Below are 11,426 nucleotides of genomic sequence, written 5' to 3' on the forward strand. Positions count from 1 at the left end.
CCCCAAATGGAGTCACAAAGAGATGGTTGTGACTGGAAATGATTGAGCAACAACAACAATCATTTGGTCCTCATAACAACCTTGTAGCTATCTCCCCCACAGTAGACATTTGAGGACACCGAGGCAGGTTAAGCCAACTACGAGAAGTTAAGACAGGATCATACAGGTAGTAAGGGTCTGAGGAGGGATTTGAACTCAGGACTTCCTGAGTTCTACTCTTCCCCATATCTATTCTGGACACCACAGTTCTAGAGAGATAATGTAATCTGGGGAGCAGGCAGAGGTCACCCACCTTGGTAAGAGGGACTGGAAGCCATGCCATACGGTTCCATTAAAGGGACTGAGGACATTAGCCAGGAGGGTTTAAAAGGGACATCACTAGTCTTCAAATATTTGAAAACCTGTCTCATAAATACATATTTTAAAATTGCATATGTTTAACAGAATTACTTGCCATCTAGGGGAGGGCGTTGGAGGAAGGGAGGGAGAAATTTTAGAACACAAGATTTTGTAAGGGTGAATGTTGAAAATTATCAATAACAACCCATTTGGGGTTAGATTTGGTTTTAAGTCCCATGAGGATCTTTGCCCTTGTTTTACCTAAACTTTGCAGGTATCCCAGCACCTTGAACACAGCAGAGACTTCCTAAATATCTGGTGATCTTTCCCTAAAAGGGGCAAACAGAAAAGGTCCGGGCGCCGAATGTTCCATACGCTGTCAGATGTACTTGCCATGTCAGCTGGTTTTGCTTAACTTCTTCTTTATCACTGGATGGGTCGGGGCTGGGTGGTAGGGGGAGCTACACAATCCAGATTGCCTGTGATGTCAAAACACCAGGCATCAATAAAAATCTAATTTTTTTTCAGAAATGGCTGCTGAACTTAATTGAATTGAGGTTGACTCTCTAAATCCTTGTCTAGCTCCAGATTCCTCAGTGCTGGAGAATATAGGCTTTGACAGCACAATTTTTTTTTGGATGTTTTTCCCATGTTGCGGTGTAGACACACCCCTTGGATATCCATGGAATTAAGCCTGTCTTCCCTGAGGACAAATACAGAACTCCATCACTTTCTCCTTTACAAGTTTAATTAGATCATTGCAACCTCAGTCCCTGTGACCCGTGGCCCCCTCAGTGCCTACCACCCCATCCCAGGAGATTCAGACCCTGGCTTCCACACACGAGCAGCCAGTTCCCCATCATCCCCTTCTCATGCCTTGTCTGTCCTAGGACCCAGCATTCACCTGTGTCCCTTACCACAGGGGATAGGGTGGCATCAGGGGACAGGACAGATGGAGGGAGAAGGGGGTCAAGCTCTAAGACTGAGAAGGCATTTGGAGGAAGATGCTAGGGAGGGAGGAAGGAGCAGGTGGGACAGTCATTGGGTTCTCAGGACATGGAGAAACAGCAGTGCAGTTGATAAAGTCATCCAAGAAACGGCAATGATTGTTGATCTGGAGATGATCACGGATTGGATGCTGTTAGAGATCCATGTGGAGAAGTATGGAACTCGAGCAAAAACGCCAGGGTATAAAGGGATGGAGCATCCTTTGCCCCAGGTCACCACCCCTATCTGGATCCAGGTATCATTGAATTTGCAGACAAGGGGTCCTCCGGAATCGCCCTGAAAAGAGGAAGGGGAAAATCAGTTAATAATGAGTTGGGGCAGCAATGAAGTTTGATTCTTGTCATGGGATCATTGATGGAGTCGTGGGGTGAACCTTACAGAGGTTCCTGGGTTTAATCTCATTTTACAGATAATAAACTAAGGCAGAAAAGTTAAATGATTTGCCCAAAGTCACCACAGTAATTGTCTGAAGCTAGATTTGAATCCAGCTTCTCCTGACTCTAAACCCAGTGCTCCAAAAATTCAATTATGTTCAACAAGTTCAATAAAGAACTAACAGCAAACTGAATCTAGAAGAAATATCCAATGAGGCTGAAAGAGAAACCCTATAGTTGTAGGATTTAAAGTCAGGAGAGATCAGGAGAGATCTTAGACATCAATCTAACCTCTTCATTTGGCAGATGGGAAAACTGGATCTCAAGTTAAGTATCTTGCCCTAGTGAAACACAGATGCTGAGAATCAGTATTTGATCCAAGACCTTTGATGTCAGCTCCTATGTTTTTTTAATTCTGCCTAGATTCACACTTGTGAACAACTTTTCCCTTCCCATTCTCTACCCATACCCCATAAGTGCCTTCTACATATCTTTGACCATGACTTTAAATGGCTCCCTTTTCCTGTCATTCAAAGCCCCCATATTCTGATGCCATCTTTTTATCCAGCGCGCATTTACTACAGACTCCATATCCTAGCCAGACTGTCTTACCCTTTGTCTCTCCCATTGTCTCCCCCATCATTTTCTCTTCCTTCCTATCCAAACCCATCAAAATTCAGTTCAAACATACCTCCTCCAAATAGCTGTCCTTGATGCCCCTATTTGAGATAGTTTTAGGTTTCCTCCTAAGACATTTCTGATGCACTTGGTACATGTTATGTCTTCTACTTACCTGGAAATCTGCTCCTTCCTCTACTAGACTTTCCTTGCAGTAACCAATGGGTAGATCACAATGTTGTATTTCTCCTTCCCTCCACCTCTCTTCCCAGCAGGGTACATTTTATATATTAGGCACTTAATACATGACAGATTTATTGATAGTTGGAATAAACCTTGGAATAGGATATTGGAATGAGGTCATCAGATCCAACCATATTGGACTAACCTCTATTTTTATTCTGCTTTCTTCCATCTCTGTGACTTGGTTCATGTGAGGTCTTCCATGATTAGAATGGATTTCCCCTCTAGGGTAAAAGCTTCTCCATCATTTTACAGAGGAAAAAACTGAAGTCCAAAGAGTTGAATGATTTGCCCAAAGTAAAAAATTACCAGTAAAAGACGAAATTTGAATCCTGTTCTTTTGGACTCCATTTAAGCAGTCTGTTCACTATGACACATAGTCATGCTTTTCATGAGTTGAAGCTTACCCATCCCACTCACCAGGGCTGCTCTGAATCTCTTCCTGCCTTCTGAACTCTCCAACTACATATACCTGCCCAAGGTATATATTTTCTTTTTTTCTTAATCGACCAGCCCAAGCTGAACCTCCTGGCGAATCTGCTCCCTTGTTTCCCTGGACCTGCTCAGTCCAGCATCACTTACCTGGCAGGGGCTCTTCATGAGGGACAGGTCAGCAGCACAAATCATGTCTTCTTGGATGAAGAATATGCTCCCATAGAGGATTTGACACAAAAACTGATCAAGAAGAGGTATTTCAGTCTCTTGAAGAATGTCTACCATTATACCTGGGAGGGTCGGATCAGAGAGCATTAGCAATGAAAGCACCTTCAGGAGCCTGTAGCCTGACCCTGTTGTTTCCCAATGAGCAAGCTGAGGAGCCTTGGAAGGGAAGGGGAGCTGGTCGTGGTCACATAGGAAGTTAGAGGCAAGAATGAGACTCTAGTCTCTGCTCTCTCCACCTTTCTTGCAGAATGCTGTTCTGGCCAGGGGTTAACAGCCCCTCTTAACAGATGAGTGACCAGAGAGAGAGAGGTAGGTGATAGAGAGGAATGTGGCCTGGGAGGTAGGAAAGTCAAGAAGAAATAGCTTGTAATTTCACCTTAGGTCCCTTAGGAGCTAGGTGACCACAATATCATTTAACAGTTTCCTCATTGGGAAAACGGGAAAAATAATGTCTACAGTACCTATCTTGTAGGGTTACTGGAAGCCCAAAATAATGTAATATATATAAAATGTTTTGCAAACTTTTAAGGCTTATATAAAATGCTTATTATTATATTGTTGTAATATATTGTCACATATATGTATTATTACATATTATTATGATTAATCACGAGCAAAAAACTGTGGGAACTGAAGAAAAGTGTGGAATTTCAAGAGTCTCTAACTGGCTTTGATCCCTATGTCACATCAGAGTAGGAACTATACCAGGGTATCTTTGGAAACATCTTATCTTCCTTTATGTGTTAGTCTCCTTCATTAGAATGGAAGCTTCCAAGTGCAGAGACAGTCTTGGGTAGATTGTTTTTGTCTGCCCAATGCTTACCATAGAGAATAGGATATAGTAAATGCTCAGTAAGTGCTCAATAAATGCTCTGTGCAGTGTAAGACTAGAAGCTTTGGGAGTACAGGGACTATCTAAGTTCAGCTTTCTATTTCCTACAGAGTTCAACCCAGTTCCCAGAACAGAGTAGATACTTAAAATAAATTTTTAGGGAATTTCTCTGCCATCAGTTTCTCCCCCTTTAATTCATCTGGCACATACAGTGCTGAGGAATCTCCCTAAGGCTGCCCTTGGATGCATCTGTGTTGTACTGACAAACTTTCAATGATTCTCTATTGCCAACTGTACATTCGGTTTCCCATCACCCCTTTGCCAAAAAAAAGTAAAGAAATTTACAGAGTACTTTCTTGCCTGTGAGAAATATAAATGTAAAATGACAAAGTGCCGTGGTGATTGTATATGTGTTTTTGTGGTGAGTTTGTGTATATGTCTGTGTCTGTTGTATGTGTATATGAGCATGTTTGTATGTATATATACATACATACACATTTTAAAATTTACATACATGCATGTATGTGTGTGTTGTACAAGTCACCATTTCCTCATCTGGAAAATGGGGTTAATAATCTTTGCACTAGGTACTCCACAGATTATTTGTGAGTAAAGGGTTTGGTAATTGCAGGTTATTATGAGGATGCACATGGTCTTATGAATAAACAGATGAATAAATGGAGAGATATAAAGCTAGACAGATAGAAGCATATGTAGATAGGGAAAGAGTTTTAGAAGAGATATATGTATGGCTAGATTTATGGAATGGGTACAAAAAGATATGCATGGACACCCATACAACATTGGTAGAATGGGGTTGGCTGGTTTAATGGCTCGAAATGGCTGGATGGGAAGGGAATGATGCCTTCTTGGACCTGACCTTGTGTGCATTTTTGCAAATGTGGACTACAGCATTTGGAGAACATATAACCAATAAAATCTACATTCCCAGGTCTGACTTCCACTAATTTCCATCCCATCTCAGTGTTCAGGGCAATGCTTAGAATATAGTAGGTGTTTAACAATTGCTTGTTGACCTCTACAGATTCATCTCTCTGCTCTAGTCATGTTACTTTCCTACAATTCTCCAATGTTTCTTTCTCTCTCCTCCTTCCTTTAAGGAACCTTCCTTGGCAGTCTTTCCTTGTCAAAGGTCATTCTTGTACAATAGAAGTTATTCACTAATTCTGGACTCAGGATGCATTATTTTAACTAAGCTTTGTAGAATCACAGAATGTTAGAGATGGAAGGAATCTTATAAAAGGGGGTTAGAAGCTGGGTTCCATTTTAAGTTTTTTTTTTTTAATTTTGATAATTATCTCAATATAATTGGTTTCTTTTGTTAACTTTTTTTTTTACTATGGATAACTGTACTTCAATGTAACTGATCTCCTTTGTAATCTCTTTTCTCGAATGCATTTGAGAATATCATGCAAGGAAGGGATCCATGACACCAGTCGACCTAAGGGTTCCATGACACAAATGAGGTAAAGACCTTTTGTCTTAGAGAACAAACATGGGATTATGGGAGGGTATTTAAAACATAGAACACCTGTTTCATTGGCTTCAAAGGAAACTGTTGTCCAGCACAGACTGAACCTAATGACCTTGAATATTTTCCAACTCTGAGATTTTTTGTTTCCATGAGCATTGAATGTCAGAGCTGAAAGTAACCTCAGAGATTGTCAGGTCCACTGCTCTCCAACCTGAATCTCCTGGACATAGCCAGCATGAATTCTAATTTCTTTTGAACACGAGGCACTCATCACTCTACTTTTGCTAGATCTCTCCATCCATAATAATTGCCCCTCTTTTCTCTACCTCTCTAAATCTTAAACTGCCTTCAAGACTCAACAATACTTCCACATCTCCCATAGAACCTTTGCTACCTATTTAGTTCATTCTAATTCAATAAATGTTGATTAAGCAGGCACAATGTATAAGGGCCTATGCTGGCATATAATAATGCATAAGACACATTTTCCACCCTCAGAAAGTTTTAATATAATTAGGGAGTCTCAGAAATAAGACTTGAGCCTTAATAAGTGACAGCAGACCACAAGAGGGACAATTTGGTGGAAGAGTAGATAGAGTTTCTAGATGGAAAAAAGTTTATGATGTCAATTATGTTAAATAATTAATGAATTGTGCTAATAGATGTTAATTATGGAACAGATATTCCAGAATGTGTGAATTTGTGGGTAAGATCTGGAGTGGAAAACTGAAGGGGAAAGAAGAAAAGAGGAGGGAAACCTGCAAGTTCTTCCTGTGTGCCCAGCACTGCACTAAGCGCTTTACAAACAATTTCTCATTTAAGTCTCACAACCACCTGGGAGGCAGGTGCTATTATGATATCCATTTTACAGCTGGGGAAACTGAAGGGGACAGAAGTAAGGGCTTCCAACTGGTACTGGAGAAGAGAATGGAGTAAACATATCAGCGATTGAGGAATTAATGAGTCCTGGCAGAGCATCAGTTATTGGAGACAGGCCCAAAGAGGGAGGTAATAGGGAGCTGCAGAAAGTTTTGGAGTGAGGAAGTTGACATGATCCACCTTTGCCTCAGGATAATTATTTGGACAGTTTTGTGGATTATCTTTGGAGAGGGGAGGTGAAAGGGATCAGGCGTTCCATCTAATAGGGAATTATACAAGTTTAAACCAGGGGTAAGAAGGGTTTGAAGTAAGATAAAGTGATGATTGGGGGAGGGAAGGGATGAGGGAAAGATTTTTTTCTGAAGAAAAAATTCCTCTGATTGGGTGGTGAGGGAGAGGGAAATGTTCTCCCCCACAGGCCTCTAGGATAGGTAGTGCTAAGGTGTAACTCTCCCCAGAAGCACATGCACCCTCCCTCTGGGGCCACCATCCTCATCCTTAAGTCATGGTCCTGTCATGTGGCACTCAATACTGTGACATACTTTCTTCTTCCATAAACTCCCCTGGGGGAGGGGGGGAAAGGGGCAGCCTTCTCTGGGGAATAGGCAGTTCCTCTTCCAAGACCTCTGCACAATTGGGGGACCTACCCCACTTGAACCTGAACTCTTCCCACTCCCCCAAAACCCCACAGCTGCTTGGGCCAAAGTAAAAGAGTCTGCTTCCTGGCCCTGGGGGTTTGTGTTGGGGTGGAGGTGGGGGGACCAGGGCTCAATGCATCCACCCCCTCAGTGCTTTCTTGAACCCTCCCCAGACCACTCCTGAACCCCACTTTTATATCTACCCACCTGATTCTCTCATCTTTCCCCATCCCGTAATCCAGCATGTCTCTGTGGTGTCTAGATTGATGTTGGACTTGGGGAGGCAGACAGGGAGGACAAGGTAATTGAATTTCAGAGCCTTGCTCAGCTGCACCAAGGCGATGTCGTGCCCGTTTGGGTGAGTGAGCTTGTATAGCGGGTGGATGATCACCTGCTTGATCCCGCGCTTCTGAATGTGACTGTTGATGGACTTTAAGTCTGTCAGGCCCACATACACTTTGAAATGCTCCAGCAGATCCAGGGTCCTGGAGAGTCGGGAAGAAAAAGGCACCTGAGTCTGGGGGGCGACCCCATGAAGTACCCTCCTTGGAGGGGGGAGCCTTTCTCTGACCGCTCCTAGCCCACATAGACTCTCTTTTCTCTGCCCTTCTATGGCACTAAGACATGGGAGTCACAGCATATACTCTTATGACATTATATCATTATATTACAATATCACATGATAGTATTATTATAATGATAACCAAACCCAGTCATAAGCGCTCTATTTGGGGAGGCAGCATGGCTTGGTGGATGGAGTGCCAGTCCCTCTGGATTTGGGAGGTGGAATGACCCAGATTCAAATCCTGGTTCTGAGTGACCTCAGGCAAATCACAATCTCTCTGAGACTCGGTTTCCCTATCTGTAAATGTTGGGTTGGATTATTTCTATATGGTCTGTTCAAATTCAAATCTGTATTCTATGATCCTTCCCTCAGTTCCTCTAGCAAAGCCTGGCACTTATTTAAATGCTTATTGTGAACTCCTAGAAAAAGTAAAAAATGTAGAGTCAGAAGATGTGAGTTGAAATCTTTCTTCTAATATTGAGTAACTACCACCTTGGGCTGGTTTGCTGTTCTAAGTCTCAGTTTCCTTGCCTGTGGGAAGTTGTTCTAAGTCTCAGTTTCCTTGCCTGTGGGATGCTGTTCTAAGTCTCAGTTTCCTTGCCTGTGGGATGCTGTTTCTGCATCTCCAAGAGATATGTCTGTAGCCATGAACTCCTAATGCTATTTATAAGGAACAAATGTGTTACAGATGCACAAGTATCCCTTGTAAACATAAGCTGGTCTCTGTGTGAGCTGTCTTGTCATCCTAAGTTCACTCTTCTCTAGGGTTTTCAGCATGGACACCAATTTGTGGGGGCTAATTTCCAGTCATGTGTGACTCCTTAATTGAACCAGAAAAAGTGAGCACCTATGGGACCTCTAAAAAAAAGCAGAGGCAGTATTCGGCTGGCTTTGTCCTGACAATAGTTCTCAAAATGACCAGAAGTAACACAGTGAGGCACAGAACCCCCTTTCCTGTTCCGAGGTCATGGGGGACCATGACTCACTCACATGGCGCCAAAGTCTGTGGACACTTAACCAAGCTTGGAATTTTTTCTTTCTGATCCTCATCTCCTGACTTCCTTGACTTAAGTAAAATCCCACCTGCCACGGGAAGCCTCTGCTTATTTTCCCTTAACTCTAGAACCTTGTCTCTTTTACTTATTTCCCATTTATGCCTTATGTATCTTGTTTATATGTGGTTCTTTGCATATTGACTCTTCCACTAGATTGCAAGCTCCCTGAGGACAGACACTATCTTTTACCTCTATCTCCTTGTGTTCATACCTATCCAACTTTCCATGGGGTTTTCTTGGCAAAGATACTGGGGTGGTTTGTCATTTCCTTCTCTAGGAGATTTAAGGCAAACAAGGGTTAAATGACTACTGCAAGATCACACAGCCAGTATGCATTTGATTCTGGATTTGAAGTCAGATCTTCCTGAGTCCAAGCCAAGATCTCTATCCACTGAGCCACTGAGTTGTTTTTGGCTGACACTTAATAAATGCTTATTGACTGACTAACTTAATGTCCAGCACTCTCTAGCCACTACAACACAAATAAAGGGGTCAAATGGCTTGCTTGTGGTCACACAGAGTCAGTTGGGGAAGCCAGCTTTTTATTATCTGCACAAGAATCCTTTCATTCAGAAAACTGGATTTTCTTAAGTTCATAAAACAGAATGTTTCCTTCTCAGTGGAGCTGGATAGTAGCAGAAATTCCTTCCAGACTATATATTTTAAAATATTTATAGATATTTTCAATTTTTCTATCATCTACACACATTAAAAAATTGGTTCCTCTGCCCTCTTTCCTCAGTCACCCCTTTTAACAAAGAATAAAAAAGAAAAATATTTTATCAAAACTAATTAACCTATTAATCAATGCTGGCTGAAATGAGAAAGAAGCCAAATACATGTTGGTAATTATAGGATGGGCCGTGTACCTCTAGCAGACAGAAGGCTGGTAAGGTGACCATTCCTACGCAGATTTCTTTCAATAAGAACCTAAACTGGGAAATTGAGTATCCAGGGTGAGCAACACATAAAGTGCCCTCAATTGAGGAGGAGGAGGAGGAGTGGAGAGAGCCAGTATTGAATAATTCCACGAACACTTGCTGTTCATGGTCCAGGGATTACTTAAGACCTATTCTCTGTCAGGGAGAACTTTTCAAACTATACGGGCTCACCCTCTTTCTGACAATTGCAAATAGCACAGTTGTGATATTCACCAATATCAACAGAACTGTAAATGGGCGATGGAAACTGTCACACTCGTGTATCTACCTCAGCTGTGTCTGATTAATTGCAGAGTTAAAATGCCTTGTCCCTGCCATACGCATTCCCCATCAGGACCATCCTAAATGCACCAGGCGCGTCTTCGCACATGCTGCGGAAACGGTCTTTCGCACAGATCTGATCCTGCTACTACTGGCCTTCTGGAAATTTCCAATAGCTCCCTCCTGCCTCCCAGAGAAAAGTCAGTTTTCCCCCGGCCTTCAGGGCCCATCACTTTCTCACTTCACCTCATTGTCTCCCTCTCAAAGGCCGGGCGATTCTTGTTTTGTCTTTAGGAGGCCGTGGGTGGCTGCGCGCACGCGCTGAATGAATGACCGAATGAATTCTATGCCTTCCTCACACTGTCTCCTCTCCCGCACGGGCCGCGACGCTCTCTTCCCCCGCGCCCTCTGCCTGAAACGCCCTCTCCCCGCCTCTTCTTTCCCCTGCTGGAGTCCCTCACCCTCCAAAGCCAGCTCAGACGCGCCCTTTCCCACTGCCCGGGCCTTGCCCGGGGAACCCAGCCCCGGCCAGGGCTCACCCAGCACACTCCCTCCCTTCTCTAGGGCACTTCTACTACTAAGTGACGTAAGCCAGGTGTCTATCTTTGCGTCTGATCTGATCGGCTGTTTGTGCCTCCAGAAGTGGGACTGAGTGAGGTGTCACGGAGGGAAGCCCGAGGGGGCTTCTGGGAGAAAGGCCTCCGCCCGCACTTTTCGGAAGTAGCCGTCGCGGGGGGGGGGCTCCCGCCCCCAGGCCCGCCTCCGCCCCGCTCCCGGGCGTCCGCCCCACGTGACCCGAACCCGCGAGTACCCACTGGTCGAAGCAGTGGGCGGCTGTGAGCACCCAGTACTTGCTCAGGATGGAGCCTCCGCAGGTGTGGTAGCCCCTGAAGAAAAAGGTCACTTGCCACGGCCACTTCCCATCCAGGGCATCCTGGCCCCCGATGATCTTCCCTTCCCGGAAGGGCCGCCCGCACTCTGGGAAAGGAAAGTCACAGGGACGGAGCCGTGAGGAGAGCGGGCAGAGAGAACAGACACGAGAGCTCTTGCTGGGGAGTGCTCTCGGCCCGTAGGGGGGGCCCCCGTGCGTGGTGGTGGTCGCAGGGGGCGCTTCTCTGCCGCCGTCCCCCCCCCCCGGGGGCAGGCGCTTGGGGGAAGGTTTCAGACACTGACCCTCCTACCTGAATTGCTTTTCCAGCAGCCACAGCCTGGGAGAAATGAGAGAGACATGAGCTGCACCAGAGGGGGGGAGGGGGGAGGAAGCCCCGAGTTCCCAAGACAGTGGGGAAGGGCGGGTCATTAGGGAGGGGAGCCTGCGGGGGGTGAGGGTCCTGAGCGTGTCTCTGAGGCTGCAGAAACGTCTTCTATCTGCATGAAGGGGTCCTCTTAGAGACACCCCTCCCCCCCGCCAAAACCACGGAAACCAGAAGTCCCGGACGGAACGGGAAAGAAGTGAGGGAAGTGATGGAGAGGCAGCCGCGCGGGGAGGGGGTGGGCTAAAGAAGATAAGATAGT

General features: G+C 44.7%; 1 protein-coding gene across 1 annotated transcript; it reads right to left on the reverse strand.

Annotated features, from left to right (window-relative positions):
- Positions 1-1,050: 1,050 nt before the first annotated feature.
- LOC100913847 (serine protease 38-like) lies at positions 1,051-11,426 on the reverse strand. Its single transcript, XM_031960395.1, has 5 exons — positions 11,093-11,426; positions 10,727-10,889; positions 7,297-7,574; positions 3,165-3,307; positions 1,051-1,623 (listed from the first exon to the last, which is right to left on the reverse strand). The coding sequence occupies exons 1-5, from the start codon at positions 11,139-11,141 to the stop codon at positions 1,378-1,380; spliced, it is 879 nt and encodes a 292-aa protein (XP_031816255.1). The 5' UTR covers positions 11,142-11,426; the 3' UTR covers positions 1,051-1,377.

This window comes from Sarcophilus harrisii, chromosome 1 (genome assembly GCF_902635505.1).
Source record: "Sarcophilus harrisii chromosome 1, mSarHar1.11, whole genome shotgun sequence".
NCBI classification, from domain to species: Eukaryota; Metazoa; Chordata; class Mammalia; order Dasyuromorphia; family Dasyuridae; genus Sarcophilus; species Sarcophilus harrisii.

What these genes read in the sequence shown, in the direction of transcription:
- LOC100913847 (XM_031960395.1), bottom strand. Translation starts at nt 11,141, where the DNA reads ATGTCTCTCTCATTTCTCCCAGGCTGTGGCTGCTGGAAAAGCAATTCA. An exon ending in GGGAAAGATGAGAGAATCAG is followed by an intron (nt 3,308 to 7,296) that starts GTGGGTAGATAT and finishes CGACCCTCCCAG; the next exon opens with GTATAATGGTAGACATTCTT. An exon ending in TCATGAAGAGCCCCTGCCAG is followed by an intron (nt 1,624 to 3,164) that starts GTAAGTGATGCT and finishes TCCTCTTTTCAG; the next exon opens with GGCGATTCCGGAGGACCCCT.